At 44.1% G+C, this 21,748-nt stretch overlaps 1 protein-coding gene across 1 annotated transcript in view; it reads left to right on the forward strand.

Annotated features, from left to right (window-relative positions):
• Nucleotides 1-2,610: 2,610 nt before the first annotated feature.
• Nucleotides 2,611-21,748, forward strand: part of LOC115203385 (ras GTPase-activating-like protein IQGAP1) — a 39,671-nt gene continuing 20,533 nt past the window's right edge. Inside the window, exons 1-13 of the mRNA XM_029768045.1 lie at nucleotides 2,611-2,695; nucleotides 3,286-3,363; nucleotides 3,768-3,844; nucleotides 5,745-5,812; nucleotides 7,162-7,275; nucleotides 7,477-7,655; nucleotides 8,292-8,379; nucleotides 8,641-8,804; nucleotides 9,054-9,138; nucleotides 14,889-15,052; nucleotides 15,402-15,562; nucleotides 15,962-16,086; nucleotides 16,725-16,888. Of these exons, the coding sequence (XP_029623905.1) occupies nucleotides 3,340-3,363; nucleotides 3,768-3,844; nucleotides 5,745-5,812; nucleotides 7,162-7,275; nucleotides 7,477-7,655; nucleotides 8,292-8,379; nucleotides 8,641-8,804; nucleotides 9,054-9,138; nucleotides 14,889-15,052; nucleotides 15,402-15,562; nucleotides 15,962-16,086; nucleotides 16,725-16,888 (1,413 nt within the window). The 5' untranslated portion in view covers nucleotides 2,611-2,695; nucleotides 3,286-3,339. The remainder of the gene's footprint in view (nucleotides 2,696-3,285; nucleotides 3,364-3,767; nucleotides 3,845-5,744; nucleotides 5,813-7,161; nucleotides 7,276-7,476; nucleotides 7,656-8,291; nucleotides 8,380-8,640; nucleotides 8,805-9,053; nucleotides 9,139-14,888; nucleotides 15,053-15,401; nucleotides 15,563-15,961; nucleotides 16,087-16,724; nucleotides 16,889-21,748) is intronic.

Consider the following 21,748-nt stretch of genomic DNA (forward strand, 5'->3'; position numbering starts at 1 on the left):
CGAGTCTACGATACGTAAAACACTAAACAAGAAGGTGTTCATGGGGACACCACGGAAGAAGCCACTGCTGTCCCAAAAAAACATTGCTGCACGTCTAAAGTTTGCAAAAGTGCACCTGGATGTTCCACAGCGCTACTGGCAAAATATTCTGTGGACAGATGAAACAACAGTTGAGTTGTTTGGAAGGAACACACAATGCTATGTGTGGAGAAAAAAAGCACAGCACACCAACATCAAATCTCATCCCAACTGTAAAGTATGGTGGAGGAAGCATCATGGTTTGGGGCTGCTTTGCTGCCCTCAGGGCCTGGACGCTTGCTATCATTGGAAAATGAATTCCCAAGTCTTATCAAGACATTTTGGCCAGGAGAATGTAAGGCTATCTGTCTGCCTCAATTGAAGCTCAACAGAAGTTGGGTGATGCAAACAGGGACACCGACACAAAACACAGAAGTTAAATCAACAACGGAATGGCTCAACAGAAGAAAAATACGCCTTCTGGAGTGGCCCAGTCAGAGTCCTGACCTCAACCCAATTTAAAATGCTGTGTCATGACCTCGAGAGCGGTTCACACCAGACATCCCAAGAATATTGCTGAACTGAAACAGTTTTGTAAAGATGAACCGATCCAAAATTCCTCCTGATCGTTGTGCAGCGTCTGATCCGCAAAATACAGAAAAACGTTTGGTTGAGTTTATTACTGCCAAAGGAGGGTCAACCAGTTATTAAATCTCAAGGGTTCACATACTTTTCCCACCCTACACTGTGAATGTTTACACGGTGTGTTTAATAAAGACATGAAAACGTGGTTATTAGTTTAAGCAGACTGTTTGTGACCTAGATGAAGATCAGATCAAATTGTATGACCAATTATGCAGAAATCCAGGTACTTCCAAAGGGTTCACATACTTGTTCTTGCTGCTGTAACTTCGGTTGTCTGTTGTATGAGCCTGGCACTAGCAATGTCATGGGCGTATCCATTCCTGCAGGGGAATACATATTATTACACATATTAATAACATTTATGCACTCATAATTTGGATGAAATCGACTGCTAAAGTGGCATCTTATCTATGATGATATGAACACATGATTTGATGATATACCGTGTTTAGGTGTAAAAGTCAGTGTACTAAACACAGTTGTCTAACAGTAACAGAATGGATACTTTCAGCTCCTAGGAAAATGAAATGCTACACCTTGTTCTACTATGAGGCAACAAGCGAGAGTAAGAATTAGTCCTCTCAGAGATTTAGCGCAACTCTGGGGGGGAGGGGGCGAGGGAGTTGAGCTGTCACTGGAGTTAGTGTGTGTGTGTGTGTGCTGTTGTGTTACTGCATGTATCAGGGCTTTAAGCTGACCTTTTTTACAAGGCGCATTGTGTGCTCTAAGTTGATATAATGTAGGCGCACACAAAGAAATGTAGGAGCACAATGAAAATATGAGGTAGTAAATCTAGAATCCTTAATTTTCTGTGTACTGTGTGTTGAGTACTGTTTGGTGGTTCTGAAGGCACTAGATTCTGTGTATCATGCAGCTCTGAGGTTTATTACCAACCAAAACCATCTGACTCACCACTGATCTCTAGTGATGTTGGCTGCTCTTCACACCGCTGGGATCTCTATAGTGATGATGTTGGCTGCTCTTCACACCGCTGGGATCTCTATAGTGATGATATTGGCGCTGCTTTCACACCGCTGGGATCTACTATGTGATGATGTGGCTTGCCCTTCACACGCTGGGATCTCTATAGTGATGATATTGGCTGCTCTTCACACCGCTGGGATCTCTATAGTGATGATATTGGCTGCTCTTCACACCGCTGGGGATCTCTATAGTGATGATGTTGGCTGACTCTGTTCTACACCGCTGGGATCTCTATAGTGATCATGATGTGGGCTGCTCTTCACACCGCTGGGGGATCTCTATAAGGATGAATGTTTGCTGCTCTTCACAACCCGCTGGGATCTCTATAGTGATGATGTGGCTGCTCTTTGTTGACTCTACATATGCTATAACTATGTTAAGCCATCATATGAGGCCCATTTTTGGGAGAAACTGCCAATCTTCTGATCTTTGACAGGTCAGAAATAAATTCCGAGTTACGGTCCACTCCTCCTTACTTTAACGGGTTACTAAAATCAGAATGGATCATGGGAAAATGGTTTTAGCTACTCAGCTCTGTGGTCTTGGAATCATCTCCAGACCAGCTTGAAACCCAGGGATCTTGTTCCTTGGCGTTTTTAAAGGTTTGGTTGACCTCGCATGTTACTGAGACCCATAGTCATTAGGACTTTACCTGGTGCTACTTATGATTAGATTTTATCGTGCGCTTGTATGGTTCTAGAATTCTAATGAATGTGTGTTTACGTAAAAAAAAAATATATGTCTAAGTTGTTTAGTCTATTTGTCTCAAACATTGTTCCCTTCTGCTGCCATCCTGGATGGACCAGGTCTCTCTTTAATTTTTTTTTTCTCAATGAGACTACCTGGATAAATAAAGGTTAAATAAAACCTCTTTGTGTCCTCCAGGTGTGATGGGAGGCGTGTCTGGATGAGGAGCTCTCCCGCCCACCAACAGAGCTGGAGGAGGGGCTTAGGAACGGGGTGGTACCTGGCCAAACTCGGGAACTTCTTCGCCCCACAAACCGTTTCCATCAAGAAAATCTATGACCGCGAGCAGACCCGCTACAAGGTGAGGATGAGGAGATGCACTGCAGACTGTAATGCACACACAACCAGACACACGCACACACACGCTCCAGATAAGTGCAGGTCAAAGGGTCAAAGATGTTCTTCTATTCAGTCAGTTACCAGAGGAGACAAACTCCCTTTTGCCCAACCCGCCTAACTCACACCGGTGTAGGGGGCAAGTTGCACCTAGACACTGGTCTGGGGTCAGTTTAGCATTTTTCACCAATAATAGTCAAGGTTATGATTGGGGGAGGTGACGCTGATCCTAGATCTGTATCTAGGGAAAACTTCACCCCGGAGCACCTATAAACGCCACGAGGAACAGACATGCATCTATGGTCCTATTCTATCAAAACAGGTTGTCTTAAGTTAAATAACCAAAAACACACATTGTTATTACACTGCAAGAAATCCCCCATCTCCTTACCTTGGAAATGTTTTAGTTGAATAAGACCCCAGGTTACTGTGACTCACTGAGTCAGGCTTGATTTACTCAATGGGGAAGGAATGAATGATGTGTGTATTACTGTAATTGCTTGTTTATGTGTTTAGGTGTGTGTCGTAACTCACTGTTTTGTTTCATTCCTGCAGGCCACTGGGCTTCATTTTAGACATACAGACAACGTCATCCAGTGGCTCAACGCCATGACAGAGAAGGGCCTGCCAAAGGTGAGTGATGGGCTCACACACACACACACACACACACACACACACACACACACACACACACACACACACACATATGTATGTGTGTGCGTGTGTGTGTGTGTGTGTGTGTGTATATATATCTCACACAGATAGATAGATCACACACAGACATAGCAGTCACTGTATTGTTAATACCAGGGAAGCGTATTTCCCCCGTACCACTCCTGTGTAAGAAGCCGGGGCTTGCCTGGATCCCACTCCCAGACTACTGAACCCTCAGCCCTGGGTCACGTTCAATAGGAACAAATGGAAGATAATGTTTTGAAACATTCTCATTCTTATTGGACAAGTCCAGGTAATATGTAATTAATTTCCTAGCGTTTTAGCATGTTTCGTGCCTAATGAAGATGTCCGTCTGTCCTCAGATCTTCTATCCAGAGACTACAGACATCTATGATAGGAAGAACATGCCGCGCTGCATCTACTGCATACATGCTCTCAGGTACACACACACACACACACACACACACACACACACACACACACACACACGATGAAATGAAATTTGTATAGATTTTCTGAATACTCCAGGAAAACCATTTATCACAAATCAGACATCTGGTCTTTCTCTCTGGTCTGTTTGCTTAATTGGTTATTGATTAATCATTTTCCTATTAAAATTAAATTCCTATTAATAAGGATCGGACCCTTTTTTTCCCCCATTTTTCACCTAAAATGACATACCCAAATCTAACTGGCAGTACCATTTGAAAGGAAACGCTTACGTTTGTGGAAATGTGAAATTAATGTAGGAGAATATAACACATTAGATCTGGTAAAAGATAATACAAACTTTCTCTTGAAAGGCCATAATATCATATAGGAGTTTAGGTGCAATTTAGATTTTGTCCTCGAGGTGGCAGCAGTGTGTATGCGAAGTTTCAGACTGATCCAGTGAAGCATTGCAATACTGCACAATATTTTCAATCAAGTCTGCCCAAATGTGCCGACTTGGTCAATTGATGCTTTTTTTTCAAGTACATTACTATAGAGAACATACAAAAATGATATGGTAAAACATTTAAGTTTACACACTCCCAGGAATGTCATACATGATGGATAATTAACTTCCCTACAGAAAAAACAGTAACCTTCACACATCTAGATGGCTGTGCGGGGTGGGTGTGGGGCCAGAAATAGCAGTGGTTCATACTGTAGAACCCAGTTCCTACATCTGAATATCAAAATGTATTTTATCAAACAAAACTATGTTCCATTTTATCTCTGGGACCCTCAGGATGACAAATCAGAGCAAGATTACTGAGTGCATGTTATTTCCCTTCAGAGGTGAATGTATCAAACCAGTTAAGTGATACGTTTTTTGTTGTTGTGCACTCTCAAACCATATCATGCTATTTTTTTCACTATAATAGCTTCTGTAAATTGGACAGTGCAGTTAGATTAACACGAATTTAAGCTTTCTGTCCGTATAAGACATATCTATGTCCTGGAAATGTTGCTGTTACTAACAACGTCATTCTAGTCATATTAGTGCACTTTAGCAACAACCGTCCCGGTATAGGGACACCGATCCCGTAGGTCCTTAAGAGGTTTTAAAATGATATTAATCCCTGATCTGCCTCAGTGCTACCTGAACTCTCACAGAAAAGTCACAATGGACAAATTTTCTATCGTAATATTTTGTTATCTCAGTGAAAATGTTCAACATTTTCTGCTTTGCTTTGTCCTACTCAATACCGCCGGTATGTGAAGTTGAAAATGTAGACTGGATTTGTGCATGTTTACTCTCAGAACTAGGTTTTTGGAAACCTGACACGTTTGAGGTGAATGGTAGGATTTTGGACTGGTGAGGTATTCAGCACCAAGGAGAAACTCCAACCGCCTCAGCCTTGCGATGGTAGTTCACGTCCCAAATGGCACCCGGTTCCCTATAAAGTGCACTACTTTTCACCAGAGCCCTATTGGCCCTGGTCAGAAGTAGTGTACTAAATAGGGAATAGGGTGCCATTTGGGACATAGACAGTCTGTGTTAATAGAACATTCCAGCTGCATGTAAAATGGATGCTGAGCCTGTTTAGTCCAGAGGCTGTACATCTACTGATCCATGTCCCAGATTGCACCATATTTCCTTTTGTAGTGCACAGTATAGGGAACAGGGTGCCATTTGGGAAGGGTCCTTGGCCTTTAGAGTCAGGAAGTCAACACTACAGGACTGGGTGACAGGGTGGCAGAGGGGGGTAGGAGGGGTGTGTAACCCCCAGCTCCAGTCCACGCTAGATGAATGGCTGTTGACTACAATGCCTTCTGGCCCCCTCCCCTGGTGCCACACACATGCCAGAACACAGCTCCAACAACATGTTTCTCTCTTTCCCCCCACACAGTTTGTACCTGTTCAAGCTGGGTCTAGCCCCTCAGATCCAGGACCTGTATGGCAAGGTGGACTTCACAGGTGAGTGTCCCAATACCACAGTGTTCAATTTTCTTTCACTCAACTCATTCAGTTTCAGTGTTCATTTTTTTGTTTTAAAGTCACAGTTAACACGACTAACATATGATGATAAACATGATATGTGGTCCTCTGTGGTTCAGTTGCTAGCCAAGGTTGTGGGTTCAACTCCCGCAGGGATCCCATACACATATTAAACATGGATACATGTACCGTACTGTTAGTGACTTTAGATAAAGTGTCTAAGTGACAAGCAGGCATAGTGTTGGCTCCAGTCCTGAGTTACAGTTCCACAGGGAAGGGGTTTTACCAGGCAGCTAGCAACAATGTGAAAGTCATTAGTGAGTGTTTCCTGTTGCTGCTCTGTTCTACTGTGTGCCAAGCGCCTGACCAGGGGGTATGTGTATTACTCTCAGACCAGGACCAATCACCCTCTCCTGTCTGTGTTTAGCCTCTACAGTTAGCCTACTATTCACAGTATGAAGGGTACTATGTCCATTATGTACAGCGTTTGGTTCCAACCTAGCACTAAAAAGTCTGATTCTACGATTCGCATACTCATCAAGAGATAATTAGTTGAATCTCTCTAGTCTATAATCTACAGTTTGAAGGATACTGTACTCTAGCCAGCGTGGTCCAGTGTGTGCAGGGTGTGGTTCCAACCCAGCACTAAAAAATCAGATTCTAATCTGATGCTAATGACCTAATCCGATAGGACGTTGAATCATGCATTTGGGCGCAGAGCTGGAACAATAACCTACACACTGTCTAGTATTCCAGGACCAGAGTTGGTTGTCACTTCCTTGGCAATTACCTTCACCCTCCTCTCTCTCCAGACTCTACCCTCCTCTCTCTCCAGACTCTACCCTCCTCTCTCTCCAGACTCTACCCTCCTCTCTCTCCAGACTCTACCCTCCTCTCTCTCCAGACTCTACCCTCCTCTCTCTCCAGACTCTACCCTCCTCTCTCTCCAGACTCTACCCTCCTCTCTCTCCAGACTCTACCCTCCTCTCTCTCCAGACTCTACCCTCCTCTCTCTCCAGACTCTACCCTCCTCTCTCTCGCTCGCTAGCCTTAGCCATGTTCTCGCTCGCTAGCCTCAGTCTTAGCCAAGCTATGCAGAGACACCTACAGCTCAGGGAACACCCACTCCCCAGTACCTGATACCATTTCCCTCCAAGTGCAAGAAATACACTCCCCTTTTGTACCATGATTATGTTTACAGAACAACCCCTGCCCTCTTTCAGTACTCCCACCAAACAACTGTTGATAGACCTAATGCCTAACCAACTCTTTCTTTCTCTCCCTCCCCTCCTTTATACCTCACTCTTTCCCTCCTTTCCACCATTCAGAGGAGGAGATTAACAACATGAAGAGTGAACTGGAGAAGTACGGAATCCAGATGCCCGCCTTCAGCAAGATTGGTGGCATCCTGGCCAATGAGCTGTCAGTGGATGAGGCTGCATGTAAGCACCTATCAGATATCACAGAGGGGCGGGTCTAACTGCCTGTTTGGTTGAGTGGCAGGACTAAGACCTTGGTTGATTTCAACACTTTTTTTATAACATTGAAAATGATGGTTTAATATTACCTAACTTCTCTTTCCTTTTTAAATCCATTTTTGAAAATATTACACACATTTCTGGTAATTAACTCCTCTCCTCCAGTGCATGCAGCAGTGATAGCCATCAATGAGGCCATAGACCAGGGGGTTCCCGAGGGCACAATGGCTGCTATGCAGAACCCCAACGCCATGCTGCTTCAGATGAACACCAGCTCTGCCCAGCACTACCAGGACATGCTGCACAGTGCCAAGGCTGAGAAGGTGGCCAACTCACGCAAACGGGTATGAGAGCTTGCTGTAAACACTGGGATAGAGAATGAGTGGCAGGGTTGGGGAGTCAATTCCATTTCAATTCAGAAAGTAAACCAAAAGTCAAATTCCAATTGTTTTCACTAATTCAATTGACTGTCTGAATTGATTGAATTGGAATCCACTTTCTGACTTGACTGATTTTTGAATTGGAATCCACCCCAATATTGGCTGTTGTAGTAGTAGTAGTGTTTTCTTTGAAAAGTGTATTTGGCTTTCTCCAGCTGTATAGTTCCTGTAAAGTGGTGACCCTCAATATTTATCCTGGCGAGCTGGACTACAGTAGGGTTTTGGCCTCAGCTAAGTGCCAGCACACCTGATTTTTAAATACTCATCTGATGGTCAACACCCTGATTAGCTGAATCAGCTGTTTCACTGCTGAGCTAGGACAAAAACCTGCAATACATTGTTTCTCCTTGAGCAGGCTTCAGGATCATTGGTTTAAATGTACAATGTTGAAGTCACATCCATGCTTCTATGTGCAACAGAACTAAAATGTGTGCATCTTATTGAGCAAGTTCAGATGGTACCTCCCGGTTTCGGAGTGTTTTGTTCCGTTTCATGCCTATTGAACACTACCCTGATGTTGGGCTGTCCCTCCTACTGTAGCTGGGGGAGAACTCCGACGCAGAGAGAGATGTCTATGAAGAGCTCCTCACACAGGCTGAGATCCAGGGCAACGTCAACAAGGTCAACTGTGAGTAACGCACACACACTATTCTTTATGTTGATGAATCCACATGAGAATGCAGACATGTGTTTTTAAATGTTAATTGAGTTTGTAGTCAACAGACTCACAGATCTAACATCCCTGCATTCGTTTTTCGATTCACTGAAGTGAGTTTTTTGCTTCTAGCTGATCTGGGGTCCGTTTTAAAACTGATCCTAGATTTGTACCTAGAAAACTTCATCCCAGAGTGTTGTAATAGGTTTTTCTAACGCTTTCCTCCCCCATCAGTGACCAGTTCCCTGAGTGCAGCCGAGCAGGCCCTGCTGAGTGGTGAGGAAGACCGGCTGTATGAAGCACTTCGCTCCCAGGCTTTGGGCCTACACCGCCTGCAGGCCCAGAACAAGGGCTGGTACCTCAAACAGCTGATGGCTGCCCGCGAGGACAAAGAACAGGTACAGTAGGTGGAATTATTCCAGGTTATTTCTGATTCATCCCATGTTGGGATATCTGGAATACCGTTGCTCACAGCAGGTTGTGTTCATCAGGGCATGCAACAGACATTTGACAATGTTTTGAAACAGAAAATGAAAAAAATGTGTGTGTTATTGGACAAGGTAGTCACTCCCTGTTTCAGTCCGTCTTCTTCCTTTTGGTGCTTAATGAGCACAACCCTGGTTCTTTGTCGTCTTTGTCTTTCCCAGAATTCTCCAGGGGAGGCGCTGACTAAAGATGAGTTGCAAACTGGAGTAGATGCAGCCAATGGGATTGCAGCAGGCTACCAGAAAAGTAAGCAGCAGTCACTGCTCGGTCTGGGTGAGGTGTCCCCTAGGTACAGAGCTAGGATGTGCTTCCCTCGCCAAATCCTAACCTTAAAGGTCCAATGCAGATGTTTTTTTATCTCAAAATTAAATCATTTCTTAATTGGGTAACAAATTAACTGCCTTACTGTTCTATTAAATTGTCAAAAATAAACAAAAATATCTTCTGAGCAAAGAGCCATTTCTCAAGCAAGAATTGACTGTCTGGGAGTGGTCTGAGTGGGGAGGGGAAAACCAGCTCTTATTGTCAGAGAGGTTTGGAACTGTCTTTCTTATTGGTGATGTCACCAGGCAGGCCAGGATTCCATCCCACCAACCAAAACAAGCTGAAATTTCAGACGCTCTTTTCAAACAGCTCTTACACTAAAAGGGCATTAACATAATATCCACAGTATTATTCCAACCTCATTTTGTGTCCATCCATCCATCCCATACACAGTACCATTCAAAAGTTTGGACACCTACTCATTCAATGGTTTTTCCATATTTTTATATTTTCTGCATTGTAGAATAATAGTGAAGACATCAAAACTATGAAATAACACATATGGAATCATGTAGTAACCAAAAAAGTGTTAAACAAATATTTGAGATTCTTCAAAGTAGCCACCCTTTGCCTTGATTATCGCTTTGCACACTTGGTATTCTCTCAACCAGCTTCACCTAGAATGCTTTTCCAACAGTCTTGAAGGAGTTCCCACATGCTGAGCACTTGTTGGCTGCTTTTCTTTCATTCTGCGGTCCAACTCAACCCAAACCATCTCAATTGGGTTGAGGTCCGGTGGTTGGAGGCCCAGTCGTCTGATGCAGCACTCCGTCGCTCTCCTTCTTGGTCTAATAGCCCTTACACAGCCTGGAGGTGTGTTGGGTCATTGTCCTGTTGAATAACAGATGATAGTCCCACTAGGCGCAAACCAGATGGGATGGCGTATCGCTACAGAATGCTGTGGTAGCCATGCTGGTTAAGTCTGCCTTGAATTCTAAATAAATCACAGACCGTGTCACCAGAAAAGCACCTCCTCACCACCACTCCTCCATGCTTCACGGTGGGAACCACACATGCAGAATTAATCCGTTCACCTACTATGCGTCTCACAAAGACATGGCGGTTGGAACCAAAAATCTAAAATCTGGACTCATCAGACCAAAGGGACAGATTTCCAATGGTCTAATGTCCATTGCTCGTGTTTCTTGGCCCAAGCAAGTCTCTTCTTATTATATGTGTCCTTTGGTAGTGGTTTCTTTGGAGCAATTTGACCATGAAGTCCTGATTCACGCAGTCTCCTCTGACCAGTAGATGTTGATGTGTCTGTTACTTGAACTTGGAAGCATTGATCTTGGCTGAAATTTCTGAGGCTGGCAACTCTAATGAATTTATCCTCTGCAGCAGAGATAACTCTGGGTCTTTCTTTCCTGTGGCGGTCCTCATAAGAGCCAGTTTCATCATAGTGCTTGATGGTTTTTGTGACTGCACTTGAAGAAACTTTCAATGTTCTTGAAATTTTGACACTTGACTGACCTTCATGTCTTAAAGTAATGGACTGTCATTTCTCTTTTATTATTTGAGCTGTTCTTGCCATAATATGGACTTGGTCTTTTACCAAATAGGGCTATCTTCTGTATACCCCCCCACCTTGTCACAACACAACTGATTGGCTCAAATGCATTAAGAAAGAAAGCAAATCCACAAATTAACTTTTAACAAGGCACACCTGTTCATTGAAATGCATTCCAGTTGACTACCTCATGAAGCTGGTTGAGAGAATGCCAAGAGTGTGCAAATCTGTCTTGAAGGCAAAGGGTGGTTACTTTGAAGAATCTGAAATATAAAATATATTTTGATTTAACACTTTTTTTGGTCACAACATGATTCCATATGTGTTATTTAATAGTTTTGATGTCTTCACTGTTATTCTGCAATGTAGAAACTAGTACACATAAAGAAAAACCCTTGAATGAGTAGGTGTCCAAACTTTTGACTGGTACTGTATATAAAAAAATATATATATATATTTTTTACATACAGTTGAACCCTCATTCAAGGGTTTTCCTTTATTTTTACTTTTATATTCATAAATATAAGTGTGTGTCTTCAGACCCCTTGACTTTGTCCACATTTTGTTACGTTAGACGTTTCTAACATTTATGAGATTTTTTAAAATGTAATCCATCGACACACAATACCCCATAATGACAAAATGAAACAGGTTTTAGAAATTTTTGCAAATGTATTAAATTAAGATACCTTATTTACATAAGTATTTATACCCTTTGCTATGAGACTTGAAATTGAGCTCAGGTGCATCCTGTTTCCATTGATCATCCTTGATGTTTCTACAACTTGATTGGAGTCCACCTGTGGTCATTTTTTTATTGATTGGACATGATTTGGAAAGGGACACAGCTCTCTACATAAGGTCCCACAGATGACAGTGCATGTCAATGCAAAAACCAAGCCATGAGGTCAACGGAAATGTCCGTAGAGCTCCGAGACAGGATTGTGTCGAAGTACAGGATCTGGGTAAGGGTACCAAAACATTTCTGTAACATTTGAAGGTCCCCAAGAACACAGTGGCCTCCATCATTCTTAAATGGAAGAAGTTTGGAACCACCAAGACTCTTCCTAGAGCTGGCTGCCTGGCCAAACTGATCAATCAGGGGAGAAGGGCCTTGGTCAGGGAGGTGACTAAGAACCCAATGGTCACTCTGACAGAGCTCCTCTGGGGAGATGGGAGAACCTTCCAGATGGACAACCATCTCTGCAGCACTCCACCAATCAGGACTTTATGGTAGAGTGGCCAGACGGAAGCCACTCCTCAGTAAAAGGCAGATGACAGCCCACTTGGAGTTTGCCAAAAGGCACCTAAAGGACTCTTGGACCATGAGAAACAAGATTCTGTGGTCTGATGAAACCAAGATTGAGCTCTTTGGGCTAAATGCCAAGTGTCACGTCTGGCGGAAACCTTGCACCGTCCCTACGGTAAAGCATGGTGATGGCAGCATCAAGCTGTCGGGATGTTTTTCAGCGGCAGGGATTGGGAGACTAGTCAGGATCGAGGGAAAGATGAACGGAGCAAAGTACAGAGATCCTTGATGAAAACCTTCTCCAGAGTGCTCAGGACCTCAGACTGGGGACAAGGCTCACCTTCCAACAAGACAATGACCCCCCTAAGCACACAGCGGCTTCGGGACAAGTCTCAATGTCCTTGAGTGGCCTAGCCAGAGCCCGGACTTGAACATCTCTGGAGAGACCTGAAAAGAGCTGTGCAACGACGCTCCCCATCGAACTTGACAGAGCTTGAGAGGATCTGCAGAGAAGAATGGGAGAAGCTCCCCAACTACAGGTGAGCCAAGCTTGTAGCGTCATACTCAAGAAGACTCGAGGCTGTAATCGCTGCCAATGGTGCTTCAACAAAGGACTGAGTAAAGGTTCTGATTACTTATGTAAATGTGTTATTTAAAAAACATTTTATTCTAAAAACCTGTTTTTGCTTTGTCATTATGGGGTGTTGTGTGTAGATTGAGTGAAAAAAAAAGAATGTAATCCATTTAAGAATAAGGCTGTAACGTAAGTGTGGATAAATTAAAGGTCTGAATACTTCCAGAATGCACAGTACACACACAGACAACACAGGATAATCACATTGTTGACTGCACTAGTGGGGGAACTGACCCAAGATCAGCATCTAGGGGCAACTACCTTACTCTTCCCTCCTCGCTCAGTACCAACTGGTGTTCACGTTATCCTCATGATGACATGGTCTGCAGTAGAACACTGCCGTTCACCCTTTAGTTACCCACATTACTGGCTGTTTTATGTTCCTGTGCTGATCTGCAGTATGCTTATCACATGTCTTTTCCACATGGTTGTTAACCCTACTCTGTGTTCCGTTTGTGGTTTTGACCCTTTGTTGCTCTCTTTGTGCTGTGTATTTAAAGAGGTTTATTTTTGATTGTTGAAGTTTTAGCTTATTTCTCACTTCACAACTGTCGCAAGGATTGGGTTACACTTCCCCTCTACCTCTCTTCCCCTATATACAACCACTTGCTGATTCAATCTGTTTCCACTAGTATTGCTACAGAACATGCTCAAAAAAATACTTGCCACCCTGTATCTCTCTGTCTAGTGTGTTAGTCCTCCTGTCTCTGTGTTGTGTATTTAATCATGTTCCTCACCCTGTCTCTCTGTGTTGTGTATTTAATCATGTTCCTCACCCTGTCTCTCTGTGTTGTGTATTTAATCATGTTCCTCACCCTGTCTCTCTGTGTTGTGTATTTAATCATGTTCCTCACCCTGTCTCTCTGTGTTGTGTATTTAATCATGTTCCTCACCCTGTCTCTCTGTGTTGTGTATTTAATCATGTTCCTCACCCTGTCTCTCTGTGTTGTGTAGTTAATCATGTTCCTCACCCTGTCTCTCTGTGTTGTGCATTTAATCATGTTCCTCACCCTGTCTCTCTGTGTTGTGTATTTAATCATGTTCCTCACCCTGTCTCTCTGTGTTGTGTATTTAATCATGTTCCTCACCCTGTCTCTCTGTGTTGTGTATTTAATCATGTTCCTCACCCTGTCTCTCTGTGTTGTGTATTTAATCATGTTCCTCACCCTGTCTCTCTGTGTTGTGTATTTAATCATGTTCCATACCCTGTCTCTCTGTGTTGTGTATTTAATCATGTTCCTCACCCTGTCTCTCTGTGTTGTGTATTTATCATGTTCCTCACCCTGTCTCTCTGTGTTGTGTATTTAATCATGTTCCTCACCCTGTCTCTCTGTGTTGTGTATTTAATCATGTTCCTCACCCTGTCTCTCTGTGTTGTGTAGTTAATCATGTTCCTCACCCTGTCTCTCTGTGTTGTGTAGTTAATCATGTTCCTCACCCTGTCTCTCTGTGTTGTGTAGTTAATCATGTTCCTCACCCTGTCTCTCTGTGTTGTGTATTTAATCATGTTCCTCACCCTGTCTCTCTGTGTTGTGCATTTAATCATGTTCCTCACCCTGTCTCTCTGTGTTGTGTATTTAATCATGTTCCTCACCCTGTCTCTCTGTGTTGTGTATTTAATCATGTTCCTCACCCTGTCTCTCTGTGTTGTGTATTTAATCATGTTCCTCACCCTGTCTCTCTGTGTGTGTATTTAATCATGTTCCTCACCCTGTCTCTCTGTGTTGTGTATTTAATCATGTTCCATACCCTGTCTCTCTGTGTTGTGTATTTAATCATGTTCCTCACCCTGTCTCTCTGTGTTGTGTATTTAATCATGTTCCTCACCCTGTCTCTCTGTGTTGTGTATTTAATCATGTTCCTCACCCTGTCTCTCTGTGTTGTGTATTTAATCATGTTCCTCACCCTGTCTCTCTGTGTTGTGTAGTTAATCATGTTCCTCACCCTGTCTCTCTGTGTTGTGTAGTTAATCATGTTCCTCACCCTGTCTCTCTGTGTTGTGTAGTTAATCATGTTCCTCACCCTGTCTCTCTGTGTTGTGTATTTAATCATGTTCCTCACCCTGTCTCTCTGTGTTGTGTATTTAATCATGTTCCTCACCCTGTCTCTCTGTGTTGTGTAGTGAATCATGTTCCTCACCCTGTCTCTCTGTGTTGTGTATTTAATCATGTTCCTCACCCTGTCTCTCTGTGTTGTGTATTTAATCATGTTCCTCACCATGTCTCTCTGTGTTGTGTAGTGAATCATGCTCCTCACCCTGTCTCTCTGTGTGTATGTAGTGTTGCAGGCGGTGGAGAGGATAAATGCGGCTGTCAGAGCGGGTGTGCCCGAGAACACGGCAGCAGAGCTGATGAACCCTGATGCCCAGCTACCCGAGGTCTACCCCAGCGCTGCTGACCTCTATCAGAGAGAGCTGACCAGCCTGCAGCAGCAGAGCCCAGATGTACGCACACACACTAATGCGCACACACACCCTAATGCACACACACACTAATGCACACACACACTAATGCGCACACACACACACTGTCTCAATCGATGTGAGCCTCAGTTGGACATTATCAGGCATTACAACTGTATTGATGATTGTACATGTTACCAAACTTATTGACAATACATCTTTAAATATATTTTCAGAAAGACGTATTGGTTAGCTAAACTGTCAGTAATCCACAGGGTTCAACATGGTTGGGCATTAGAAGTCAACTATATTGATGACTGTTAAGTACAATATATTGATAAATGTATCATCAGAGGTATGGAGTAGTTGAACGTTCTGCTTGTTCCCCAAGGGTTCTCTGTCCCATCCGGAGCTACTGGTTGCCGTGGAGATGCTGTCGTCGGTGGTGTTGATAAATAGGGCGTTGGACGTGGGCGACCGGAATTCCATGTGGAGACAACTGGCCAGCGCCGTTACTGGACTCAGTAACGTAGAGGACGAATACGCACAGAGGTACGCACAGAGACCGACACTTGTCTGCCAGTAGTTGTGTACATCCTGCTGTATGCCGTTGAAGACATCTTCAGGCCTCAATCCCAGATTGGGAAAGACGGGCACAGTCTACAGTAACCTCAGATATGAAACTATAAATGATGTATTAACGTGTTTTCTACCCGGCTAACCAGATCATGGAAACGCCTGTCATGTTTTTGTTGTTGCTGATGACAACTACATTTACGTTGTAGTAAACATGTACGTCTGTAATCTACAGTAATTCATTTTCTGGCACTCCAATAAATGTCCAGGTTTAATATTGTTTATTCAGTTGACTGGTTAGTATGAGGTTCATTAGAAGAATAATTCCCGTTCATTTAGGATCAGCACTCATTAACCCTGGTGTTGGTGTCTCAGGTATATGGATGAATTGATGAGGCTGAAGGCAGTGGCCAGGGAGGAAGGCAGTGACTATCTGACCTGGAACGACATCCAGGCCTGTGTTGACCAGGTCAACTTGACCATACAGGAGGAGCACGAACGTGAGTAGACCACACACTTGCATGCACACGTACAAACGTACACAAACACGTGTGCACACTTGCAGGAACACACATGCACATACTTGCCAGAATGCATGTACACACACACACACACACACACACACACACACACACACACACACACACACACACACACACACACACACACACACACACACACAGCAGAACTCTACTTCCAAGACTTGTAACCCTAAAATAGGTCTGAAGGAGACCACTGATAATGAGTCCCTCCACCTCATTTATTTGGCTTTTCAAGATCACTTGACCTCAGTATTCCTCCACATGTTTGAAAGTCTGAAACATTCCTCATCAGTCTGAATTCTGAGTTGAAAAAGAGAACATAAAGGTGATGTCATAAACAGTGGTGTCATAAGATCTTTAAAAAGATAGAACTCTTCCACGTAATAGATGGACAAAACATATGGGTTTTAAAGTGTGTAACATACCAGATTGTCTCTTCTACCTTCCCATATCTGTCTCAGGCTAATCCTTAGGTTTGTCACTTGTGATGTATTGTATGCCATTGTGCTTGTGCTCATAAATGCTTCAAAGGATTTGTCCTTTTGTTAACAATGAAGATGTGTTGTCTGAATCAACCCTTTGGTGTGTGTGTGTAGGTATTGTGGCCATCGGTCAGATCAACGAAGCTCTGGATGGGGGAGACCCACAGAACACCCTAGAAGCCCTCCAGCACTCTGCAGCCAAGCTAACAGACGTAGACCCCTCCGTCGCCCAGCACTACTACGACAAACTGCTTGAGGCCCGCAGGGAGAAGGCACATGTAAGGACCAATTGATTTACACACACACAATGGGTGTGTTTTGGCACAGAGCTGCTTGACTGGGTGGGTTTTGGCACAGAGCTGCTTGACTGGGTGGGTTTTGGCACAGAGCTGCTTGACTGGGTGGGTTTTGGCACAGAGCTGCTTGACTGGGTGGGTTTTGGCACAGAGCTGCTTGACTGGGTGGGCTTTGGCACAGAGCTGCTTGATTGGGTGGGTTTTGGCACAGAGCTGCTTGACTGGGTGGGTTTTGGCACAGAGCTGCTTGACTCATGTCACACCTTAAACACACTTTACGTAGCACACAAACACATTACACACCCTCTCCTTTCTGCTCTTACTGGGACGGTGTCTTTCTCACCTCATTGTAATGAACTGGACCAGTCACCTGGGTGTAGGTGTTAGACTCCTCCACTTTCTCCTTCTGTGCTTGTCTCTGGTGTCAGAGCATTACTGACTGATGGAGTCTCTGGTTTCAGAGCATTACTGGCTGATGGAGTCTCTGGTTTCAGAGCATTACTGGCTGATGGAGTCTCTGGTTTCAGAGCATTACTGGCTGATGGAGTCTCTGGTTTCAGAGCATTACTGACTGATGGCGTCTCTGGTTTCAGAGCATTACTGACTGATGGAGTCTCTGGTTTCAGAGCATTACTGACTGATGGCGTCTCTGGTTTCAGAGCATTACTGACTGATGGCGTCTCTGGTTTCAGAGCATTACTGACTGATGGCGTCTCTGGTTTCAGAGCATTACTGACTGATGGCGTCTCTGGTTTCAGAGCATTACTGACTGATGAAGTTTGTCTGGTTTCAGAGCATTACTGACTGATGAAGTTTGTCTGGTTTCAGAGCATTACTGACTGATGGAGTTTGTCTGGTTTCAGAGCATTACTGACTGATGGGAGTTTGTCTGGTTTCAGAGCATTACTGACTGATGGTTTGTCTGGTTTCAGAGCATTACTGACTGATGGGAGTTTGTCTGGTTTCAGAGCATTACTGACTGATGGGAGTTTGTCTGGTTTCAGAGCATTACTGACTGATGGGAGTTTGAGCATCGGTGTTGGATGCCCTTGAATCACACTAGCATAGAGCTAGCCCTGCAGATGTTTTCATCTGCTAGGTTTTCTTTACCTAAAATCACAGAAAATTGAAAAGATTTGGTGCAAAAACACACTTAACCCAACTATTTACATTTAATATGCAAAATAGAAGCAGATCATTTGGTTCTGTAGATATTTTCAACTGACACACCTTTGTTTACAATTGAGTAGAGAAGCAGTTTCTCGTCAAAGCATCTGTTTGCTTGGTGATGGATCGGTCCCGAGGTAGGCAGGGGTGTGTTGGAGTGCACAATGCTACGTCGGCATTATGCAAACACCCGAGGCACTGTATGCAAATATAGCTCATTACAGTTAGTTCACAGGTGCTTTTCAATAGGTTGAGTGTGTCTCTAAGACAGACCTTCAGATTTCCTGCCTGACCTCTGTTCCAACCTAGGCTTTATAAGTATGGTGTATAAAAACTGGCAACATTGGTGTCAGAAGTGGGACGTGGCTACCTTAAGGACTACAGGCTCCCTACTACAAGTAAACATTTATCTTTGTAAGTTTCTTTTAATATACACGTCTGCTAAACAAACATAATATTATTGTGGTCATGCGTAAACATAATTGTTAGTGTGTATAAATATAATTTGAGTGGTGTTTTCTTGGCTGATGTCCTGAGGGACAGTGGACTGACTCCATGTGATTCAGCCCGATCATACCCACATGACTCCCACTAACCCCCTCAGTGATGTCATGGTGTGGTCCTGCTTACCCCTCTCACTCTCTCTCTCTCTCTCTCTCTCTCTCTCTCTCTCTCTCTCTCTGTCTGTCTGTCTGTCTGTCTGTCTGTCTGTCTGTCTGTCTGTCTGTCTGTCTGTCTGTCTGTCTGTCTGTCTGTCTGTCTGTCTGTCTGTCGTCTGTCTGTCTGTCTGTCTGTCTGTCTGTCTGTCTGTCTGTCTGTCTTTCTGTCTGTCTGTCTGTCTGTCTGTCTGTCTGTCTGTCTGTCTGTAGTCTGTCTGTGTCTGTCTGTCTTCTGTCTGTCTGTCTGTCTGTCTGTCTGTCTGTCTGTCTGTCTGTCTGTCTGTCTGTCTGTCTGTCTGTCTGTCTGTCTGTCTGTCTGTCTGTCTGTCTGTCTGTCTGTCTGTCTGTCTGTCTGTCTGTCTGTCTGTCTGTCTGTCTGTCTGTCTGTCTGTCTGTCTGTCTGTCTGTCTGTCTGTCTGTCTGTCTGTCTGTCTGTCTGTCTGTCTGTCTGTCTGTCTGTCTGTCTGTCTGTCTGTCTGTCTGTCTGTCTGTCTGTCTGTCTGTCTGTCTGTCTGTCTGTCTGTCTGTCTGTCTGTCTGTCTGTCTGTCTGTCTGTCTGTCTGTCTGTCTGTCTGTCTGTCTGTCTGTCTGTCTGTCTGTCTGTCTGTCTGTCTGTCTGTCTGTCTGTCTGTCTGTCTGTCTGTCTGTCTGTCTGTCTGTCTGTCTGTCTGTCTGTCTGTCTGTCTGTCTGTCTGTCTGTCTGTCTGTCTGTCTGTCCTTTTCTTTCATTTTCATTCTCTCTCTTTTTGACTGTCTCTCCTTCCCTCTCTTTCTTCTCCCTCTCTATCAATTGAATTGAATTCAAGGGCTTTATTGGCATGGGAAACATTTAATATTGCCAATGCAAGTGAACTCTCTTTCCCTCTCCTTTTTCTCTTCTTTCATCTCGCTCCCTCTTTCTTTCTCTCATCCTCCTTTCAACTGAACAACAAAAGGACTGACTAAAATAGCCTTTATGTACAGCAGTCAAACTGTATAGCCCAATTCAAAGCCAAACGGGCTGACCGAGACTGTCAGTCTTGTTACTGGGAAGTAGATTAGTGTAGATATAAGCCATAAACTCATTAGACCTGACACACACACACACACACACACACACACACACACACACACACACACACACACACTGTCTCTGATTAACTTAACTGTGTTATCTTGCCTGGGTGGGGTGATGAGTGTCGTAGTTATTGTATGTGCACATCTATGTAATGGTCCCATATGATGTCACCGCTCTAGTACCACATTTAGTTGTGTTTCCTGTTTGCTGGTGAAACAGAAAGGTTAACAAGACTGTAGACGATGCAGGTGGGATCAAAAGGGTAAGGGCCATTGTTTACCACAGACCAAAGTGCCGATGATGTGAACTGCTGTGGGGACGACTGTAGATGTAGAACCACACAGAGAAGTCACATATTAGAAAATCCTGATATAATTATTGGGCCAAAGCTTTAGTTTAGCTCAGTGAGCTGCACTTTCCACAGAAGCTGGCTTGTCCTCGTTTTTAACCAGAATGACTCGTCATTGCTAAAACTTAAGGCCAGAAGCATTAAATAAAGTGTCCACAGTGTATCTATTTCTCGCTCAGTTTTTCCTGTTAGAAGTTGGCCTATAGATGGAAAACGAAATGTGTTTTATCAATGTGAGATGATAGACTAGCTTGGCCTCCACCCTTGTACTCTCACAGCCAGTGTACTGAGAATGTTTTAATTGTCAACAATGGGCCGGTCACATCTCAAGCGTTCCCGTCGTGGCAATGTGACGTTTGTTTGCCAAGACCTTTTTCCAAATCACGCTTTTAGGGAAAGAATGAGGGAAGGAGAGCGAGGGAGGAGGGGAGTGGTGGGGGGCGGTAAAGAAAGCAAGCCATTTCCCTGGCGATCTTTTTCACAGGCATAGGAAATAACAAGCCAGGACTGTCTGCTTCCTTAAAAGGGCACGAAGCTGAACACTACATCAGAAGGGGACTTTTCACAGTAGACCCATTTAGTTGGTTTCACCTGGGCTCTCGTGGCCCCTCCATGGATCTGCTAGCTGAGGGGACGATTCTCCTTATGGTGGGTTTGTGTTGGACAAGACCGACAGACATACACTGAATGTACAAAACATTACGGACACCTGCTCTTTCCATGACATAGACTGACCACCTGGATAGGTGAAAGCTGTGATCCCTTATTGATGTCATTTGTTAAATCCACTTTAATCAGTGTAGGTGAAGGGGAGGAGACAGGTTAAAGAAGGATTTTTAAGGCTTGAGACAATTGAGACATTTGTGTGCCATTCAGAGGGTGATTGGGCAAGACAAAAGATTTAAGTGTCTTTTGAACAGGGTATGGTAGTAGGTGCCAGGTGCACCGGTTTGTGTCAAGAATTGCAACGCTGCTGGGTTTTCACTCAACAGTTTCCTATGTGTATCAAAAGGGTCCGACACCCAAAGAACATCCAGGCAACTTCACACACCTGTGAGAAGCACTGGAGTCAACATGGGCCAGCATCCCTGTGGAACGCTTTCGAGTCCATGCCCCGATGAATTAAGGCTGTTCTGAGGGCGAAAGGAGGGGGGTGCAACTCAATATTAAGATGTTCCTAGTGTTTGGTATACTCTGTGTGTAAACACACACAGGGGTAGGGGTCAAATATCTTCATTGTCTCCAAAGGATGAAATCCATGGCTGAAAGTCCTGCTCTAGGCGCGACTCCACTACGGTGCGTTCAGAATTGGATGACTCAGTCAGACACACGGCACAGACACAGGAAGTTGTTAGAAACAAGAAGTTCCGGCTGGATTTCAAAGGCCTGATGCCGCTCATGTGCTCCACAGCTGCAGGTGGAGGGGGTTGATGGGGCATGGGGATGGTAGCAGATGGGAAGGAGAATGAACACAGGGGTATATTCATTATGGTGGAACTTTTAGATCATATCTGGCTGTATCTGTTCTATTCTTTTCTGTAACCTCACGCCCTCCTGAACAGGCCCCAGGTTAATACATAGAATCTGATTTCAGATCTTAGACCTACTGT

Source organism: Salmo trutta, chromosome 12, assembly GCF_901001165.1.
Source record: "Salmo trutta chromosome 12, fSalTru1.1, whole genome shotgun sequence".
Lineage (NCBI taxonomy): Eukaryota > Metazoa > Chordata > Actinopteri > Salmoniformes > Salmonidae > Salmo > Salmo trutta.